The sequence below is a fragment of the Engystomops pustulosus genome, chromosome 5, assembly GCF_040894005.1.
Source record: "Engystomops pustulosus chromosome 5, aEngPut4.maternal, whole genome shotgun sequence".
NCBI lineage: Eukaryota > Metazoa > Chordata > Amphibia > Anura > Leptodactylidae > Engystomops > Engystomops pustulosus.
In genome coordinates this window covers 166,750,178-166,773,430 of record NC_092415.1, presented here as the reverse complement: position 1 = coordinate 166,773,430, position 23,253 = coordinate 166,750,178, and the positions used below count along the sequence as shown (strand labels likewise).

Below are 23,253 nucleotides of genomic sequence, written 5' to 3'. Positions count from 1 at the left end.
GGCAGACCCGAATCCTCGTCAGACAACACACTGCAGGATCGCAATAAGACCGGGTAAGTAAATCTGCCCCATGGAGTGTGTTTAATAATTATCTTTTTTACATTCTGTTGTCGACATTCTGCATTATCTTGTTATATCAGTGTCATACAGTGCTTTAAAAGTTGGAACGTGCAACAACTTTAAGAAAGTACATAAACTTTATTTAGAGGGATATAACTACATTTATACCAAGATCTAAGCATTGAACCCCTGTCCTGAAAACTTATGTTGCTCTGGGACTGAGTTACAGCTTTCTATAGTTCAGAGCTGCATCCATATTTCTGCTGATTGGAACTGGATAAAGCTGATAGCCTTGGTACTGAACAAACCATTTAGTGATTATAGTGCAGTTGGAGATTTATCAAATGCTCTTTACTACTGGAGGCATTAAGTCAGAATTGCAGCAGTTTTTAAGTCATTTGGTCCAAGAATTTTAAAACTAGGCACAATAATGGGGTCCACACTGACCTTCATTTTCTGGACCCTTCTATTCTATGGACACCACCAATAGATTATAATATGCTCAGGTCAGAGTGGTAACCTGGGGATCAAGGCATTTAGGAAGCTCATAGCCACCCACAACACCCACAAATTTTGATATTGCTCTGTATAAATAATGAGACAGACATTTTTGGGAAAATTAATCATACGCTGGCACTAAGCGCGCCAATGTATGATGATGCCCCTGGCCTTTATCAGCAGGCTGCTTTCAGGCATACAATATTTGATATATCCCTCCCCCTAGTTCGGTAATTCACATACGTTTGTGCCGGCTCTCAACACACACACATACAAGAGCCTTTGAAGGTCCTCTTTAAACTGCATAACTGAAAGCTGATCGAAATAAACTACAACTCTTTTCCCAAAAAGCTTGTTTCTGATACTTTATGTTGGTAGTAAATGTAAAGTAAAAAGTATTTGACTTGTGCTTGTGTGGAAGAGTGGGTGGTGGGGTGCCCTAGTTTCCATACAGCCCAAAGTCCATGTCTTAATCCACTCCTGATTACAACTACTTCTTCTTTTAGTTGAAGAGCAGACAATGTGCTTTGTAGGTTGAATTTTCCTTTGTAGGTTCCTCATCATACAACACCCTGTTGTGTCTCTCTAACAATCAGTAATTATAAGCTATGTAATTAGCCTCTACATGGAATCAAATAGATAGTAGAAGGTGGATTTTGGATGGCAGTAGCCCCCTTAATTTTTGGGCCTTTTGCACCTACACAATTTGCACATATGATGATTCTTCCTCTTACATTTACTTAACCTGTTTAGTATTTCTATTTTGCCATGTGCATTCTTGCAATTCCATATTTATATTGAGTCATTTATCATTCTTTCATTCTCTTCTGTTTCTGATTGGATCTTCATGATCTTCTTTTATACTTTTTTATACTTCGTCATCGGGTCAAGAATCTTTTTCTATAGCAGTGACCTGTCTTCCTCTTCTTTTAACACACATCTTGTGTTCTGCATTCATTTTGCTGCTGAACAAGGAACTGTCCTTTGTCTGGTAAATTTTAAATCATAGCAAAGGGGGCTTTGTGGTAAAGAAATCATTTTTGGAATTCTTACTCAAAATGGGAAACATATCACGCTGTGTTGGGAAAGAGCAATTTTTTTCCCTTTTATTCCACATATTCCTCCTCCCTCCCTCTTTTTGCACTTAGTAAAAAAAAATTCAAGATTTTTTTTTTATACAAACCACAAAAGAGATCAGCACTAAGTTGACCTCTGTTGGGGCTATCAAATTCCACTGTGCAGATGTATCTCTCGGTAAAGCTAGCTGACACGCCTGATTCGCAAGGCATGACAGTTTATCAACTCGCAGATTATATAGCCATGTAGCATGACTGCAAAAAAAAAATCCCCTTCTATATAACAAAAACATCTTCAAGAAGTTGAATGTGATACTATAAGGCAGAGAATTAACCGGTGAAGACCTCTTCTGTAACAGCTTGGAGCACGTGATAAAAAGGATTATGCATCTAAAAGCTTTTAGCACTAAAGTTGTCCACTGATAAGAATGAGTTTGTTTCTCTGCCATGTTGATGGCTATTTGTGATAAATACGGTAAAGCTAAACCGGTCTGCTTGTCACATCAGCAGGCCAAGGAGACCAGAAATATGATCTCCTCGGCTTTCCCCCAGAGCCCTCCTTCTAGTAACATTCTGGCAGCACTTACCCTTCTGTAATGATCAAATGTATCACAAACCTTCACGTTCTGATTACTTTGCAAAGAATATACCATTTTCATCCTTGGGAAAATGCCATAAATTTCTGTTTGGTTTCAACACATGCTTTTAAAGCTGCAATTTCTACAATAATAAATATATATTGTTTATACAGTCTTGTAGATGCTCTGCTCTTGGCTTTTTTCTGAAAAGATTTATTGTCTTATCTTGGTATGAGTACTGCTTTTCACTATCTTTATTTAACTTCATATCTAGATAGAAGACAGATTTTTATTCATAGTACAATAGCAAGTTTATTGGCCATACATAAAAACCCTCTGAATACAAAGCTACTCATAGACCACCATTTCTGGTTGATATCAATCAATTTTCTTTAATTTTTTTTTTGGTATCGTCTTATTAGTTGGTGGTAATGTGGTGGTTCTATGTGAGGCTGTTATTTTTAACTATTTTGTATTCTCTGGCTGATTTACTGTTTCATAAGGCCGCATTCACATGTGCGGCATGTCCCATCTTTCCCCATGTTACGGGCAGCACGTAATGCATTCCAATGGAGAAGGGAGGGGTCACCAGCCAGTTTTAACCAAAAGTTGGAAAAGATTTCTGTCCTTTTATAAGACAAAAAACAAATCTATTTCTATCAATTTCCATAAGTAATTAACTGCCATTGAATTTAAACTGGACCTGTTCCTTCTTACTAAGCCCTGGTCACCCTTTGGGAACCATTGTTAAAACCTCAACACCTTAACACCACAATTGGAGTTATCCCTTTACATGCTGCCAGCAAAGCTATCTGTGATCTTTGCTTACCGTGATATCATCTTTATAAGACCCAAGGACTTGTCATTTATGCACATCATGTGCAAAAACACTGTATACTGCTATACTGCTATAGTGCCCAAATATCTTAAACGTCACTTTTTTTTTTCATTTAGCAACTAAATAAAAAGTTATTTAAAGGTCATACAGTCCTACAAGTTGTATCAACGTAAAAGTCATCATGTCCTGCAAGAAACAGATCCATCCGCCCAAAGTATGAAAAAGTTATTAGCGTCAGTTATTTATTTTGGTAGAAAAGGTTTTCATTTTTTGCCTAATAAACCAAAAGAAATCTCTATAATTTTTGTATCCTCCTAATTGCACTGACCCAAAGTAAGAATAAAAGGGAGGTGTCATTCTGAATGCACAGTGACAGCTGCGAAAACATAGTCCAAGGCGCAAAACCGTTTTTTCTTTAAGTTCACTGCATTTCGAATTTACCCCCATTCCCAGTACACGGCATGGAAAATTAAATTCTGCAACTAGGAAATACAATTTGCTTTGCAGAAAACAATCCCTTAATAAAGCTCCATAAAAACAAAAGTAAAAAAAAAAGTTTGGGATACTTAAAGAAGGGGAGCAAACAATGGAACCGCAATGGGGAAGGGGTTAATGTACAAAATCATGGAGATGCACTAGGAGGATGCCAGAGACAATGGTCTTCAATGCCGTATAAGTTGTATAAAGTAGTGACTGCTGCTATTATTTCCTCATGTGGTTTGTGAATTGCAGAGAGTGCCATAATAGGTAGATGCTCTGTCTAAAATATATACTCTAAGTGCATTTTATTTTGAGATGCTCGGTTTCTTAAAATACCTTTCATAGGCAAATGATGGCAACTCTCCAGTCACTTTGTAAGCCAGTGCAGTAGATCTTAGACTATAATAGATAATGGAAAACAAACAAATTCTTGATAAAAGTCCAAAATGTTGGTTAGTTAACAGGAAGACTCAGAAACGATTTTGCTATGAGAAATGTGTGTGTCCTGTAATGTTTTTCTCAAAGTTTTAAAATCCTTTACGCTGATAGGAATCGGTCTATTACACTATATATTTATGTGCCTAAGATGCTGTAGTGTTACACATCGCTATATCACTGCAAGATTTGATCAAGCAATTAACCACACAGGCAGATATCAGGAATATCTTAGGAACACTTACATCCAATAATTGTCTTTTGGTGATTAAGGAGCTGTAGGTGACCTATTCGGGCATTCAACTTATTGAGTTGTTCCATATTAGGAAGAGCTAGGCCCTCTCTACTTAAAGGAAATCTACCATCAAAATCCAGCATAATATACTAGGGACACTTACGCATAGATCCAGGTACTGTGACTGTGGTAATCTTATACTTGTTATCCATAGCCTCCTACCATCTAAAACCACCTAATGAGCCAGAAGGGTTCTTAGGGGGCGTTACCAGAGCCCCTGCCAGCTGTAGCTCCCCTTCCACCTGCTCTCTCAGCACTTCCTCCTCCCTCTGTCTACAGTAATCATACTGTGAAATATGCAAATGCTTTTTCCAGGATGGGATAATGATGCAAGATTAAAGCTAAAGCAAAAGGAACAGATTCCCAACCATAATCTTACTGGAAACAGTAGGAGGGGGAAAGTACTTCTTGCACACTGTAACAGCCTGTGAAGCTACAGCAGGAGGGGCTCTGGTAACACCCTCAGGAAACCTTTAGGCTTAAAAGCATAACTTTAAAAGTTGATTTTAGAAGGAAGGCGGCCATTGACAACAAATATAAGAAGATTACCACAGTCACTTTGCTTGGCTATTGGCCAAGACTAACCCCCCTTCCCCACCCAACACCTTTGGCCACATATTAGCTGCTGCTACTATCGTAGTTCTGCCCATGTTTCCGTAGAATATGGCTGATATACATTAAATACTGAACTCTTATTAGAACAACAACCCAAACTAGTCCTTCAGGGAATGAATGGAAAATTGATGGAACTTTTATTTATATTCGTGGATGATGCTTGGAGAGTGTTCATGGTATTTACGTGCTGAATAGATGTAATACTCTTATTTCAAAATAAAATACAGTAGTGTTATTCATTTTCTTTAATATAACAATAACTAAATATCTTGGATTTAGCAACAAAAACTATGCTAAGCGGCAGCACTCCAAATCCCACGTAGGTACGATGTTTTAATGGCAAAAAATCATTTATTCAATAAAACATGTGCACATGAGGAATGACATACAAGCGCCTAAGATCTACGTGGGACCTACGTGGGATTTGGAGTGCTGCCGCTTACCATAGTTTTTGTTGCTAAATCCAAGAGTTTCTTAGTCAAGAATCCGGTGGCGGGCACCACCACAAGGACGTTTTAGAGGAGGAAATTCGGGTGATTGGGTGAGCGAATCTAATTTCTATTTTTTCTAATAACTAAATATATTCAGAGTCTGCTACTTCTTTTTCTTACAAATAATCCCATATTATACCAAAGATAATGCCAATAAGCTAAAGCATTAGAAGTGTTTAGATCTGTATTATATGTCACTTCAGTAATGCAACTGCAACACCCTCGCCGATGCAAGGCAGAGGAGTGGTTGTGAATACGTCCCACCATGTAGCTTTCAGCCTGTGTAGGGTCTAGTCAGCCCCACAGCATGTCACTACATCACACTACATAGTCCTTATAGGACACAGGGGAACATTGCAGTGGTAGATCCTGCCTGGTAAGGCAGGAGTTAATTGCTTTATGTGATGTAAGATGTATCATTCAATCACACGTATTATCCTAATGTATTGTAAGCTGAGATGTAATTGGAGGAGCAGCCACCACCTGACCAGGGGAGTTACTAGACCCTGTCAGGAAACTCCCAGAAGAAGTGAAGTTCTCTCAGAAGAGAGTGCAGTGTGAGGAGAGAGTTCACTCTCTCAGATTAGAGACTCTGAGGAGTCAGTGCAGCTAGCACACCAGACCAAGAGCAGGTGAGCCCAGCTCCCTGCATGAAGAGTGGAACTAATAGCTAGTAGTGAGGAAAGGGGTTTCAACCTACCTTTAAGGGTGATACCTGAAGCACTCCAGGACAAGCTGAAGCATCCTTCTAGGACACAGCTACCTCCCAGTCTGCTTCTGCAGACTCCTAGGTCTGACTGCTCTGGTCTGGTGTGCTAGCTGCACTGACTCCTCAGAGTCTCTTACTGGATTAATTCCAGTCTGCTTCTGAGCTACTGCTCAGCTAACTACTCTCTGCTCTCTTCTGAGAGAGAACTCACTTCTTCTGGAAGTTTCCTGACAGGGTCTTGTTACTCCCCCTGGTCAGGTGGTGGCTACTCCTCCAATTACATATCAGCTTACACAACCCTATATTATGGGTGGAGAATTGGGAACTTTAGAGGGAACCTGTCAACAGGAGCCCTTTTTCTGGCTCCCACATACCCCCATAGAGAATAGTGTACACATTGCCAAAGAGTAAAACTGTCTTTTTATGAAAAAAAAGAAGTTAGATGAAAATTTACCTTTCTGTATGCAGAGCAGTGTCCCTAGTCCCATGGGAGTGGGTGGGCAGTAAGGAGTGGGGCAGACATGTATGACGTCCTGAAGGGGGCGGAGATATAGGTGACATCAGAGTTTCTTTTTAAATTTGAAATCGATACACGACAAAGCAGTTTCCCAATGGTGGGGGGAGGGGGCACACCTCCCCGGCCACTCCCATGAGACTAGGGACATAGCTTTGCTTACAGAAAGTTTTTTTTGGAAAAAGCTAGTTTTACTACAAAACTTCTTTGGCAATGTGTACACTATTCTATATGGGAACATGGGGCAGCCAGAAAAAGGGCTCCTGATGACAGGTTCTCTTTAAAGCAAAACTGATCTGAACTTAGATCCCCATAGATCTCTACAGTGATCCACTTTATTTCAGCTGAGTCATTCATTTTTGGTATTTTTTTGCTATAATACAGATGTTTGAATGTAGCTGAGTAAGAGAAAATCCTAAAGTGTCACTTTAATAGTCAGATAAGATTAGAAGAAAGAAAAGTAATATTGGGACATATAAGGGCAGATTTATTAGTGCTGATATTCCAGTTCTCTGGCTATAGCCTGCACCAGGAACTGAAACAGGACCTGGTGTAGAATTGTCCTATAATTATCAGGAAGCCCGAAATCTCCGGATATATCCATTGCAGTGGGAGGGGCATTTGATACGCCAGCGTATGATAAATCCCCTCCATAGACTTAAGCCTATAAATTATATACATCACGAAATAAGTTCACATACATAAACCTATACAGGCTCTTATCAAAGGTCCATTAAAGTTTCTGACCCCAAATTAGATAATAATGTAACTCACAAAAACAGATTATTCTAGCTATGAAATGCTTCTTCATTTTTGCACAATAATGGGAAGTAACAACTGGCTCCTGATATAGATTCGGCCATTCAGGCCCAGAAGGTTGGCAGAATAGATTTCTCTTCCGGTAGCTGTGGTAGCAGGTACCATGGACGCTATTATGATTTATTATAGTAATAAGTTATTGGTACAATGTATATTTTAATGGAAACATTACAACAATGGATGTATAACTATCTAGTGACATCTGCTTGCTGCTATGCTGTATGCTTAAGATTTGACAAACAATAGGCTTTACTGAATGATGCTTGGACAGAATGCATTATGCATTTTAAGGATTTTATTTAAAGGTGTCTTCTACCAGGTAAAGATTTCCAGGGTTTCTCTTGGTAAACTGAAAATACTACAAACCAGTAGTTAGAGAACAGCATGGAAATAGCTGGAAGGAGAGGAAGGAGGAAGGAGGAGGAAGCGTGTTTATCTTCTTAAAATATTTAAATCTGCTGGAAACCCCCTTTAAATTAGATTTCCAAATATGAATAGGGGTGTTCGTACCTCACGCTTTCTTATTTTTGATTCAGTGGGTGTATGTCACAGTTTTTCTCATATTCCACACAGATGGAAAGACAGATGTCAATGAACTCCAATATCATGGGGATGCAGGGTCCTAATCTAAGCAACCCTTGTGCTTCACCTCAAGTCCCTCCAATGCACTCAGATGCCAAAATGGTAAGAGAATGCAAAGTTGTTTTCAATACATGAAATTGGAGAATGTGAAATTTAGACTTGATAAATCTTATAATCTATGCTTCTCCAGAACAGAAACTTAGCTTGTCCACTTTCTGCAAGCGGACAAAGCTGACAAAGCCTTTGAGCCGCCCCACCCCAAGCTGTTGTACTGATGTGACTTAAATCGCATAGTCCTTATATGACTGTGTTCACACTGTTATTTTTTGAGTGGAGTCTGTTGTAAAATACATAATTATGCAATGCATTCCACTTATTAAACATATGACAAATGTATAAGTTAAGTATAGGAAGTCTGACCATTAGGACTATGAGTAGCATGATATTCACTACCTCTGGATATCAACACATTCTATTCCCTAGAGGCACAACTGGTGTTAGCATCATAGTACTAACTCTTCAAAAGAGCATTGTCAGGATGGTGAGGAGACGTTAGAGTTCTATCTGGCAGATTCTTTCGTACAGATCTTTTAAAATTGAGGCTAGCCACTGCTGTCATGTATCTTATAGCTAAGGGAGGGGGGTGGACAAGGGGAAATGAAAAAATATTTAAAAAATAATGAAACAATATAGAAGCTTTATCTACCAGTGACTAGTTTAGATAACTAATACCTATATCATAATAACATAGCTAATACCTATCTTATCCCATAGAGACACCTAGAATGGGTCCCAGTCTACACTAAAAGTTTGCCTAAATACATATTAATTATGTTCATTTTTGTCTACTTCATATTTAGGTGCAGGTTTTTTTTTCTAAATGTCTTTTGAAAAAAACATAATGCTAAATTTCTAACTCATCTAACATTTTCTACATTGTCTTATGACAAGGCAACCTGTTATAGAGCAGTAAAGGTGAACCGTTTAGAGGCCGAATGCCCAAACTACAGCCAAACACCCACTTATTTATCACAAAGTGCCGAAATTGCAATATAGTGGAGTTGTAGTGGAGTTGTAGTGGAGTTGCAGTGGAGTTGTATAGTGGAGTTGTAGTGGAGTTGTAGTGGAGTTGCAGTGGAGTTGCAGTGGAGTTGCAGTGGAGTTGCAGTGGAGTGGCAGTGGAGTTGTATAGTGGAGTTGTATAGTGGAGTTGTATAGTGGAGTTGTATAGTGGAGTTGTATAGTGGAGTTGTAGTGGAGTTGTAGTGGAGTTGTAGTGGAGTTGTAGTGGAGTTGTATAGTGGAGTGGCAGTGGAGTTGTATAGTGGAGTTGTATAGTGGAGTTGTATAGTGGAGTTGTATAGTGGAGTTGTATAGTGGAGTTGTAGTGGAGTTGTAGTGGAGTTGTAGTGGAGTTGTAGTGGAGTTGTATAGTGGAGTGGCAGTGGAGTTGTATAGTGGAGTTGTAGTGGAGTTGTAGTGGAGTTGCAGTGCAGTTGTATAGTGGAGTTATTGTGGAGTTGTGCTAATCCTCTGGAGAGGGATTAACCATCAAATAACTAATTTGTTGAATATTTGATTGGAAAGAACGAACAAGGAATCTGTGGAGCTCCAGTCAGACTAACTTTTTTAAGCTTTCAATCTTATTGGCTTTTTAAGGACACAAATAGAAGGCGGGTAAATTTGGATTATCATTGTAGCTTTCATCCAGGGTCACCTTGAACAGGAAGAATCATGATAATCCAGCACTGCCCACACCTCTGCGCTCCTCCTGCAGGCCCTTAAAGCCCTGGAAGTGTTGATTTATAACAGCACTGAATGCAGAAGATCCTGGGCTTCCCAGGTCTGCAAGAGGAGGCCTTGAGTCACTCAACCTATCTGTGCTGGGGTGCTGGCCAGGGTGCCCACAGAGATGCTTCTGGCTGCCACCTCTGGCAAAGGTACCATAGGTTCCTACTGTATAAGGAGCTGTGGAGATTGTACATAGTGCCCTATCTGCAGATATAATGTTATAGAGTATTAGGAGGTGAGCAGATTGTACATAGTGTCCTATCTGCAGATATAATGTTATAGAGTATTAGGAGCTGAGCAGATTGTACATAGTGTCCTATCTGCAGATATAATGTTATAGAGTATTAGGAGCTGAGCAGATTGTACATAGTGTCCTATCTGCAGATATAATGTTATAGAGTATTAGGAGCTGAGCAGATTGTACATAGTGTCCTGTCTGTAGACAACATGTTATAGAGCAGTAGGAGATGAAATGTTTGCACAGTGTCCTATCTGCAAGCAGCACGTTATACAGCAGCAGTAGCTGAGAAGAAATTTAATTGTGTCCTATCAACAGGTAGCCCGTTATGAAGTATTTGAACTCAAGCAGATTGTATAAGTGTCCGATCTGCAGGCTGCATCTTGTAGAGCAGGAAGAGCTGATTTTTCATACACTAAAACATGATGCCTGCTGATGGGACATTATGTAGAATCTGCTCAGCTACTTGTGCTCTATACCCTGTGGCCTACAAATAGGACAGCTTGTACAATCTTCTCAGCTGCAAATATTCTATAACATGCTGTCCACAGATAGGAACTTACAATTTGCTCAGCTCCTACTGCTCTATAGCATACTACTATTGTAGATACTTATTTTAATATATATATATATATATATATATATATATATATATATATATATATATATATGAATACATAGTATTCCCTATCCATATGTGCATTTCATTTATTTTTTATCATTACCCCATGAACCTCTATGTCCTAATAGGAAAGGAAATCGGCACTTTACATTAAACATTCAATTCTAAAACCCTTTGAAATAATCCTACAAAAAATACTAAAAGAGGGCTAAATATGAACATTTGGAAAATGATCCCATCACATTTGATTTTAATTTTGAGAAGTGAAATTGTTTTGTTTTTGCAAGGCGGAAAGCAGAGATTCTGAGCAGAGTAAGCAGTTTGTTACCATGGCTGTATTTGTATACTGAGGAATTGTTGAAAGGTTGTCAGCAGCAATCAGCAAGCGGCAAATAGTTTGGAACGTTATAGTCCGGAGCCTTTTGTATGGAGCGCACAAGTGTAGCTACTCGGAAAGATGTCATAACCAGATGTGCAGAATATTTTCAGTATTCTATTCAGAGGAGGCCAGTAAGAAATATTTTTGTATTGTCATAGAAATCAAATGCAGCCTCCAGCACATGTGGACTTCTATGTGATAAATTATTGTCATTGTTACTAATGGCAGTAAGTGGCCTAGTTGTGCTTTAAGATGTTATTTAAGGTCAGGAATTTCCTCCATACATTAAATGAGTTTATACGTACAGTCCTCTCTTCATTTAGCATTGGATTATTAAAAGGGTTGTCGAGACTATAAAAAAATAACAATATATCTGGCTTTAAAAACATAAAAAAGGTTACCATCTCTGTCATTCCCGTTGTCCTGCACCGCCACACCTCACGTAGGTAGGTGCGCCCATCTGTCCATCTGCTATAGCAGTGGTGGCGAACCAATGGCACGGGTGCCAGAAGTGGCACTCGGAGCCATTTCTGTGGGCACTCAGACCATTGCCCCAGGACAGAGTTCACCAAATATGACCAAATCCACCAAACCTTCCTGCAGTCCCAGGCAACTTAAGAGATGCTGCTCTCAATGCTATTTTAAAGCAACACTTCATTGTCTGTTTGGAAATGCGGGGAAAGTGAGAAGGTGTGGACAGGACTGCATTGTCTTTGGAGGTCCTCATTCTGGACCCACCATTCCTCCTCTACAGAGAGACCCTGGAGAGAATCTACAATGAGAGTCTGAATTTGCCCTCCTTCTTTCAAATGTATTGGTGGCCTCAGGGGACCGATATGATTGAAAGATGTGGAAGAACAGGTAGCAATAAGTTACTGCTTAATATGCCATGTTGGCACTTCACGGTAATAAGTGGATTTAGCTTGTAGTTTGGGCACTCTGTCTCCAAAAGATTCGCTATCACTGTGCTATAGCATTGAATCTAATGATGAAGCAGGCGAGTTAAGTAGTTTGAGTGACAGTGTCTGTCACTGTAAACAAACAGCGGCTGGGCACTGATGGGCAGCAGCATCCGGAGCAATGGAGAAGGTAAGTATACTTTTTTTTTGTCTATATAGCCCCCCCCCCCCCCCCAGCTGGATATATAATTTTTTTAATGGCTCAACAACTCATAAAATGATGCTAATGATACAGAAGTGCTCTGGCTTCACATGCTGTTTCACTATCATACCCTCCCCCCTGCTCCCTCAGCAATTGCATAGTTTTACTGCAGCAGAAGAAATTCCAGCATGCAGTGGGTAGGGGAAGTGTTCCTGCACAGTATAACAGCCTGTGAAGCTCTGTTAATGCCCGCTGGGAGTATTCTTGCTCATGAGGATGATTTCAAAAGTTGATTTTAGAGTCCATGGTGTAGTCAAGATCCATGAGTAAGTGTCCCTTGTTTATGCTGCTTGATTTGGATTGTCAATCCTTTAATGTTCTATATAAATATGTGGCAAAACAATGTAAGTGCCATACTTCAGTATCTGTTGTTTTGTGCCTGAAATGGAAATTATAGTGTAAACATTTTTTCCTGTCTAAAAAAAGTTACAGCTTTAAACCGAAAGAATGAAATGTGACACTGAATATTTAACACTTTCAGCAGAGAGGAAATTGCTACTACTGTAACCAAAAAGCACTATAGATATAAATAGGTACAAACATATACATCCAGTCACATAGTTTTATCAGGGCATAAGAAAAAAATCTTTGATTCTTAGAAGGTCTATAAAGGGTAAATACAACCTCATGAAAATAACCCAAAGCCAACCACATGAACTAGTAACCTGAAGTTTATCAGCATCACACATCCTTCTGGAGGGAATTATGTCACACACCTTTTAAATTTTTTTTTTAGTTCCTTGAGCTTGGTGGACATTCCTTTCATGTAAAGTCCTCTTTAGGTCCTTCTCCAGCTAAGTTCTGAACCTTAATTTGTTGTCGTTTTGTGGTAGATTCTTTGGCATGCTTTGGATCATTGTTGCATGACCTTGTGTGAGCTCAACCTTTAGCTGTGTGAACGATGGCCTTGATTTTAGAATACTTTGGTATATAGAGATGTTAATTGTGGAACACAACTGCTATGTGTCCATCACCCATCTCCACCAACATTCTTGACAATTGGCATGAGGTTCAGCGCTCAAAATGTTGTACTGTGCATTAAAGGAAATCTGGTGGTAGAGTGGCCTAATTAGACAAGTTGTTGCTTCCAATGTATCTTTACATAATTAAGCCATACCGCAATGTACTGTTTACTCAAGTTTGCTTAAAGAAGTGGATCCAGCACCAGCAGGTAGATGTGTAAAATCCAGGTTATTTTATCAGAACTCAAGTAAAAGCATCATCCAAAGATTACATAGTTGTGTCTGTATACGTATATACCGTTAGGCCGGTGCGTTGCAGCCATGAGTAAGGATGCACGCAGTGTTCGAAAAGCGTTGCCCTAGCGGTATATACGTATACAGGCACAACTATGTAATCTTTGGATAATGCTCTTACTTGAGTTCTAATAAAATGAATTTTAAACATCTAACCTGCTGGTGTTGGATCACTTCTTCAACCAAATTTGCTTGTATCTACTCTGGTCGGAGAGGACTTATAGTCGTGCTGGCTATAGCACAAAGGAAGATTATCCAAAGAATGGTGCTGAGCAGTTCTTTTTCTTTTTTGTTTATGGAAATGTTCTTTATAGAATGAAGTGACATATTTCTGGCAAACCTTGCAAACAAGCCATACTTGTTCTGTCTTTTTCTAATACCATTGTACTGTCATGAAGTAGAACGTTTAACATCACTACTGAAGCCTTTAATATCTGAGATGTAGCTCTTGGTAGCTCTTGAGTATTCTGCAATTCCTCTAAGCATTGAATGGTCCAACCTACTCAAGAAATTGTATGAATGTCCATCCCTGTAAAAGTTGTGACGTATATCGAAGGATATCAACTTGTAAATAATTGTTTTTGTAGACTTCAGATTGTATGAAAATGATTGTGTAATCCCTCCCAGATTGATGTGCAGCCATAATTTCTTCTCTTAGATCATTGCTAGTGTCTTTCCTCCTTGGCATTCAAAAACTTGAATGCTCCAGACCAGAAAATTGACTTTACATCAGCTTTTATGGAGTTGGTAACATAAAAGTTTTGAATGAAAAACTTACTTACCTTGTTAATTCCTATTTAAATGGGGGGAGGGGGGCACTTGATATGCTGGACTGGTTTTTGTTAAATAATGACAAAGTAGAATATATTGTATGATTTTATTTATCTGAGGTTGTATTTAATAATATTCTGATGTTCCAAATGGGTTTTTTTGTTTATTTTTATTGTTAAGGGTGTTCTTTTTTCCTTATAACTGTATATATATAAATGTATCATAAATTGTAATTTTATAAACAAGTAAGAGTCAAAAATCTTGACAAAATCTGTTGTTTTTATAGGACCAAGGTCAATCATCTACAGCTGTAAAATCTGAGTGAAGTAAAACTAGGATATTTAACATTTTCCAAGATCAAATACAAGTTAAACAAAAATAAGAATAAAAGAAAATCAAACTTAAGTAGTTTGGAATTTCCCATTGGAAACATTAAGAAACCCATGTTAATAACCCAGCAATAAAAACGGTGAAAATGTCAGTTTTACAGCATATAAATATATAATAATGAATGTCCAAGCACTAGAAGGATAACATTTACATTCAAATAGTACAAAGGATTGAGTAGCACGACAATCATGGGAATCAAGTGTTAAGTTATACATTTTAAAGATCTTTGGTTACAGCAAGTGCTACTCATAGACTTGTACTGAAGTTTTATTCTACACATTCTTACTCTTATAGACTTGCTAGTTACCTACTGCTAGACTTACCTGATTTTACCTACTAAAGTAGGGTATACCTTTTCTTTGGATTAAAAAAGAGCCACACATGCAAATTTGTAATTTCATTAAAAATCTAAAGCTATTCATAAAATCATGAGACAAGGTACATAAACCTACTGTATGTTCAATATTGAAGGGGTTGACCAAAGATTAACACGAGTGATACGTCAAAACTCCCACTATTGATGAGAACCGGGTTTCCCCTATGTGAATCTTTAATATCATTTGGGTTTACAGTAAGTTGTACATTATATAGAAAGTTGTATGGAAGACCAAATAAAGATAATATCCTAATGAGGTTTATAGATTACTTGATGGAATATATAGGTGCCCACGTCAATTTTATTGCCCCCTTCATACAAGCAGTGGGTACGGAAAGTATTCAGAACCTTTACATGGTCGTAAGTATTCAGCCCCTTTGCTCAGTATTGAGTAGAAGCAGGTTTGGAGCTAGTACAGCCATGAGTCTTCTTGGAAAGATGCAACAAATTTTTCACACCTGGATTTGGGGATCCTCTGCCTCTTCCTTGCAGATCCTCTCCAATTCCCTCAAGTTGGATTGTGAACAATGGTGAAAGCCATTTTCAAGTCTCTCCAGAGATGCTCAATTAGGTTTTGGTCAGGGCTCTGGCTGGACCAGTCAGGAATGGTCACATAGTTGTTCTGAAGCCACTGCTCTGTTATTTTACCTTTTTGCTTAGGGTCATTGTCTTGTTGGAAGGTGAACCTTTGGCCCAGTCTGAGGTTCAGAGCACTCTGCATGAGGTTTTTATCCAGGATATCTCAGTACTTGGCCACGTTCATCTTTCCTTAAATTGCAACCAGTGTTCCCATCCCTGCCCCCATAGCTTGATGCTGCCACCACCGTTCACTGTTGGTATTGTATTTGGCAGGTGATAATCAGTGCCTGGTTTTCTCCACACATACTGCATAGAATGAACAGTAAAAAGTTCAATCTTTGTCTCATCAGACCAGAAAATCTTATTTCTCATAGTCTGGGAGTCCTTCATGTATTTATTTTGGCTACACTTTCCCTTTTAGGAGAAAGCAAGGGAAACAATAAATAAACAGGTATAACTTTATAGGGAAGTCTTATTTATCACAGACAAATACAGGCTAACAGAATATGTGTGTAAACATGCTAAACGTAGATGTGAGCTTAAAGGAGTTTTTTAAAGTTATCCCTGGCTCAATTCAATTCTATGGAAATGTTGCATGACCTGGCTATTTCTGCACTCTAATGCACAGTGAATGGAGCAACAGAGATAGCCAAGCATTATGCTTGGAAATCTCTGACCACTCCCATAGAGTTGGACGGAGCATCAGGATGCTTGCTCCTCCTACACCTGAACTCTCACAGATCATCTTGCTATCCTCATCCTGTGAATTTGGGACAACTATTTAAAGCCTAATTGGTATAGGGCCCTCACCAATGTTCTTACAGTAGCATATTTAAGGAGAGATAAGGATCGGGCACACTGGAATTCATTTGCCCACTTCTACTGTTTTTAGGACATAAGCAGCTGCCTCCAGACTCTCATTTTGTGGTGAGCTATACACTTATGTATTAAGGAGTTAGGTTAGATGGCTGTTGTGAAAAAAAAATTATTTGGCTAACAGTTAACCTTTGCTAATAATAATGAGATAAACAGATATAACAGGAAAATATGTCCAGTAGCCAAAGATTGCTAAAAAACCTTCTCATTGTTCTTCATCACACAACCATCTACGTATGGCCACCATTTGTTCGAAATGTACTGTATATACTCGAGTATAAGCCGACCCCAGTATAAGCCGAGGTACCTAGTTTTACCACCAAAAACTGTGAAAACCTATTGACTTGAGTATAAGCAGAGGGTGGGAAATACATGGGTCACAGCCACCCAGTATATAGACAGCAAGCCCCCTGTAGTATATAGCCTGTCATCCCCCTGTAGTATTTAGCCTGCCCGCCTACTGTAGTATATAGCCTGCCATCCCCCTGTAGTATATAGCCTGCCAGCCCCCTGTAGTATATAGCCTCCCACCTCCCTGTAGTATATAGCCTGCCAGCCCCCTGTAGTGTATAGCCTGCCAGCCCCCTGTAGTATATAGCCTCCCACCTCCCTGTTGTATACAGCCTGCCAGCCCACTGTAATGTATAACATGCCAGCCCCTTTAAGTATATAGCCTGCCAACCCCTTTAAATTATATAACCAGCCCAAACTTTAGTATATAGTGCCTGCCAGCCCCCTGTAGGGTATAGCTTGCTGGTAAAAAAAATAAACTGACTACTCACCATTCCGATCGCCAGGGCAGCTCCTCTTCCTCTTTTCTTGCAGCAGGTCCGCAACAGCTCCACGGGGAGCGCCTCTTCTGTCTTCACATGCGCCAGCACCAGGTCCCAGCCAGGATGAAGACAGAAGAGGCGCTGCCCATGGAGCTGTCGCCGACCACTCGGCATGAAGATGCAGAAAGGATGTGCGAGCAGTCGGAATGGTGAGCACAAAAATTGTACTGAAAAACTTGGCTTATACTCGAGTATATATGGTATATATACCTTTACCTATAAACAGTCAGGTATGGCATACTGTATATTTTTCTAGGTTGTTAGCAGAGACTAAAAACTTGAGAACTTGGATCCTTATCACATGCCTCATTGCCGCAGTCCAGGCAAATTACCACCTTCCCCAGTTGTGGATACATAATAGATTAAAGGATCATTAAAATAAATGGATCTAGATAAACACGGAGGCTGATTAACGTCGCTATCAGCAATATCTTGCCCTGTAAACCATGCTTTGTGTTGTATGCTTTTTTTTCCAGATGCTTTTTTTTTTTATTTATAACCTCTACACATTACTGCTTGGCCTTTCTAGGTCTTATAATGAACATTAATTGATTAGCTGGATACAAGAGCAGCTTTAGCACTAGTAAGTACTATCCCAGTGGGTACACAGCTAAATACTTTATGAGGTAATTAGTATGGCAATGCCTTCTGAAATGAGTCCTTTCAGTAAAGAATTCTCCGGAGGGCATGTTATTGGTTTATAGCCATACTTTTTTTTCAGACACAACAGAAAAAAGGGTGGCAATAACAAATTATACAGCTTTATTGTAGGCCATTTTAAGGGCTTCCCGAAAAAAAATTTTTTGCAACCATTTCTTTGTAGCTAAGGGGGAAATGAATGCATTTTTTAGATTTCCCTGGCAGTAAACAAACTGTTATATTTTTTTATTTAAAAAAATATTGCAATGTTGCATTGTGCCATCATGGCAGCACTTATGTCCTAGTTTTATGTGCATTTTATGTTTATATTTGCTCAAGCTGCCTCCGCTATTCATCGGATTTATGACGAATGTCACATTCAGGTGGACCAGCCTCTTAAATGACCTTTAGTGTCATCCCCAGGTTCCCGATCCAAAACCTTGTGGAACAGCCATGACTGGAAAATTCTCTCCAATGGCCAGACCAACATCCTCCTTATACATGCTGCACCTCCTAAATTGCACCACGTTTCCATTTCAGCATGACACTGTGCTTTCACAGCCGTCAATGTGAATTGAAGACCTTCTACTGAGGATAAACAGAAGCGTGCTTGGTGTAGTTTGGTGTTTGTGTCTGGTTAAGGAATCAGCTACATGCTAAGACCACAAAATGAATGAGCCTCACTTCACACATCATCACTCAGCTCCGTAGCTGTTCATTAATTATACTGCGCAAAACGATGACTTTTGACTCAAACGTATCAAATAAAAACACATTAGGAACCTAGCTGAGAGAGGAGCCTGCATACTCTGTATGGTCACAATACGGAATTGCTTGTTTTCCAAATGATAAGCTTACAGAGTAACGCTTTCACCACATTTTGCCTTCTTACTATGTTGGGAAGAGAAAATGGATTTCACAAAGGGTTCAATTTATTAAAATCGTTACTCATATAAAATATTCTAAAATATAAAAACAGGAAAACAATTTAAGCCAATGCATTAGCAAAATCAGCCACTATGTAATTAGGTGACATTTAATTAGAAGAGCCCAGTTACATACCAAAAAGTTACTCAACCCGCCCAGAGACTACCCGGTTCCTCACTATACTGCACTTTCTGGTGCCCACTGTGAGATATTTGCTCAGCCTATCACTGGTGGGTCATGTTAGCACCCTAGGCCATTTCCTGTGTGATGGGGGCTTCATAAAGACCAGAGCAATATCTGGGCTATGAGTGATGGTAATCATACAGACTTGAGTAACCTTTTATTATCTCAATAAGTCATGTAGGCTTATGTCATACTTAGTTAGGTACACAGAATCTGCATATGTATATTATACAATATATTAAATCAAAGGCAAAGATCTCATCATTAGTATTCTACTTGCCTGGAACTGATGCCTGGCAAATCCCTTTTGTTCTTGTTGTTAACTGCTATATCAACATATATGGGTTCTCACCATAGATCCTACAGTCCCTAGATAACAAGCTTAATATTGGGCACTTGTACATATAAAAGTCAGCAAAATACATAAAATTTTAGCTATTTTTAAGAAATTGCCAATAAAAGATCAAATAGACATCTCTGAGTCCATGTCCTCTAAGTTCATGATGTTGTCATCGAACATCCAAGATTCCATTGGCTAGCAACAAAATTATTTGATAAATAATAAATAACAACCAAAATATGAACCCAAAATATATGTACCCATGCCACAGCATTCACACTTACTTTAAAAGATACAGATTTTGTTATAGACAGTTCAATAATAGGAACCGTTACAGGATTTTGGATGATAAATTATTATTATTTATCCAATAATTGTCTTTTCAAATAATTGGAGTATCCAAAAACCTTCACTGAGATACTGAGTAGATGGGGATTTGGTACAATGTAGCAGCTGTGTGTAAGACTAACATTATTTATGACCTTATGCTGTGTGCCCCAATGTCAGAGTGAGTTTGATATTCTTTCCTCTAAATCCAGAGTATTAATGCTGATCCGGTCCCTGCTTAAATTCTTGTCATTTTTGGCTCAGATCCTGGATTTGGTGTGAAAAATCAGGTCAAATAGAAAACAATGAACATGCTTTGACCATGTCAGGAAATATCACAGAAAGACATAGACACACAGACACTCATGTATATGTATCACAGAAAGACATATACATTTATATATACAGACGGTCCTCTACTTAAGAACACCCGACTTACAGACGATCCCTAGTTACAAACGGACCTCTGGATTTTGGTAATTTACTGTACTTTAGTCCTACAATAAAGAGCTATAACAGTTATAAATGATGTCTGCAATGAAGCTTTAGTGTTAATCCTGATTCTTATGACAACCCAACATTTTTAAAATACAATTGTCACAGAGACCCAAAAAATTCTGGCTTGGGCTACAATTATAAAATATACAGTTCCGACTTACATACAAATTCAACTTAAGAACAAACCTATAGACCCTATCTTGTATGTAACCCGGGGACTACCTGTATATAAATATATATATATATATATATATATGTGTGTGCAGGCAGCGTGCAAGATGGGTTCCATAGGTTCTTAAGTTGAATTTGTATGTAAGTGGGAACTGCATATTTTATAATTGTAACTCAAGACAAATTTTTTTTGTCCCAGTGACAATTGGAGTTTAAAATTTTTTTACTGTAATGGGACCAAAGATTATCAATAAAGCTTCACTACAGATGCCTTACAGATGATCATTGCAGCCAGAGACTAAAGTAAAGCATGCAGAGACATCACCAGAGGTCACAGTGGGCAGAACTGTGGGGTTGCCTGTAAGTCAGGTGTCCTTAAGTATGGGAACCACCTGTATATATATATTGATATATAGTATGTGTTTTGGGGGTCATTTTCTGAGGTCCTCACGCTACATTCTCTTCAAGCTGATTTCTGCTTGATCCTGCTGAGACTTCCCACTGTGAGAGATGCAGTGCTGCATCATTAAGTGTTTCTGCCCAGGACAGGCTTTGTGACAGCTACACAAACCAGCAGATTGGCAAAAAATGGAAAACTTTTATACTTGACCCAAAATGTGGGGATTTCTATGATACAAAAATATAATGAAAACATTTGAAAGAAAATCAATTCAGACAGGTTGAGGGGGCAGGAGAGAGGCCATCACACGCATGGATAAATTGGATGGACCCCTCTGAACTTCACTTTGACGGTTGAAAGATAACTTCATCCATTGCTCAAAACAGAGATCTAGACTTTATCTTCTATAACTATTTCCATATGTCTGATCAAAATCACTAGTGGATATTATTCAGTGTTTTTTTAACATAATCTGTATAATTGACGGTATTACAATATAATAATAGCACAACTGAAAGGCTATAAGACCGGTATAGCATCTTAACACTAGGAACTGTTTCATTGCAATGATTGTCATCTAGAAGACAACATACCAGATGCTCACTCGCTGAGGAGCTGATAACTAGAACAAGCCCTTGCTGTGAACCTGGACACCAGTGGAATCATCACTTATAAAAGTTTGCAGAATTGTCACTATTATGGCAACCAAACATGTATTACATAAGCAAGAAGTTAAGTGATAACAACAGCGAGGTTAGGGTCAGCTATGAGGCGCTTGGGGTTACACTGTTTATCAGGTTGCTAAGGGTACTGTATTCCCCAGCACTAGCTGAAGAGGTGCTCCGTGCATCTGCCAGATTTTTCACAAGAGGAACACCTCTACATGTTTCTGAAGAACATTCCACTTGGCCAAGAATCAGGCTTGAAAATCACACATGACATCATTTTTTTGGCAGAATTTGGAGATAGCTGTTTATCTAACATTGGCAAAGCAAATATTCATTCAAAATCCACTACCTATACAGACATGTGTCTAAGAAAAGTGGACATGAGCTCATGTACAGTACACTCACTCAGCAAAAAGGTTTGATGGAAGGGTTAACCCTCAATATAATTGGGAAGCACCTACATGTTTTATAGGATAGAATACACAGTATGCTCTTTCAGATGTCTTAAAGGGGTTGGACACTTTACCTCATGTTTTTGTAATGTGTGTGGGGGTAGGATATCAGGTAATTTACCAATATACATCTAGTAATAGTTCTGCTCTGCTTACTTGATATGTAAAGTGAAGCCTCCTGTCTTTTACCTCATCAGGTCCTGTCCTGGCAGGGCGATTGCTCATGGACAGAGATCACTTGATGAGATAAAAGACAGGAGGTTTCACGTTACATATCAGGAATGTGGAGCAGAACATGCAGTGGATGGATTTGGTAAATTACCTAATATCCTGTCCCCCCCACAGTTACACAAAAACCATGAGGTAAAGTGGCCAACATCTTTAATAGTCCCTGTCTGATAATTGGTCTTTTATAGAGGTGTCGTGTGCTACCGATAAAGGGTTATCCGGTTTCATCAAGTAATTGTCATAATTTGGATAATGAAATCTTATGCAATTTTCCATAATCCTTTCTGTATCAGTTCCTCACAGTTTTTAAGATCTTTCCTTCATTCATTTCCTCCTTGATCTAGTTCATTAAAATCTGTCAGTAGTCTTCTGATGGTGCATGGCTCGTTATGGCTCAGCTCTGATTACTGTAACGAGCCGTGCACCTGTGTGGCATCACACGACCAGGGATATAACGAGCCGTGCACCTGTATGACATCACACGACCAGGTATATAACGAGCCGTGCACCTGTGTGACATCACATGACCAGGGATATAATGAGCCGTGCACCTGTGTGATATCACATGACCAGGTATATAATGAGCCGTGCACCTGTGTGACATCACATGACCAGGGATATAACGAGCCATGCACCTGTGTGATATCACATGACCAGGTATATAACGAGCCGTGCACCTGTGTGATATCACATGACCAGGTATATAACGAGCCGTGCATCATTGTGACATCACATGAACAGGATAGATTTGAATCCACTGGATCTAGCAAGGAAGCAATGAATGAAGTAGAGATCTTGAAAACTGTGAGGAATTGATACAGAAAGTATATTGGAACATTGTAAAATTTAACTTTTTCATTCTATTGAAGGACAGCAAGCAGTGATCTAGGAAACCACAAGGAAATGATGCAGCAAGTATATGGGAAAATTGTAAAACTTTTCAATATATGAACATTAGCGTGTATTTGCTAAAACTAGACAACCCCTTTAAATAACTATTCAGGGAATGTTTAACCTCTATATTATTTTGTTTTGAAATACTAATTTTTAAACACCCTATAACCAAAGCAATTACATCTACATTCATCACCTTACTGGAGAAGGAGGAGCTGGCATCATTGGAAAATGATTCAAAATTACTTGTACTTTTAATGTATA

General features: G+C 38.9%; 1 protein-coding gene across 6 annotated transcripts in view; it reads left to right on the top strand.

Annotated features, from left to right (window-relative positions):
- CREB5 (cAMP responsive element binding protein 5) overlaps positions 1-23,253 on the top strand; it is a 328,890-nt gene that overhangs the window by 251,579 nt on the left and 54,058 nt on the right. For 5 of the 6 annotated variants that reach the window (XM_072153716.1, XM_072153714.1, XM_072153715.1 and 2 more), the window contains one exon: positions 7,982-8,092. The exons of the other annotated variant lie outside the window; for it this stretch is intronic. In XM_072153716.1, coding sequence (XP_072009817.1) covers positions 7,982-8,092 — 111 coding nt within the window. The remainder of the gene's footprint in view (positions 1-7,981; positions 8,093-23,253) is intronic. 6 annotated transcript variants of the gene reach the window in all.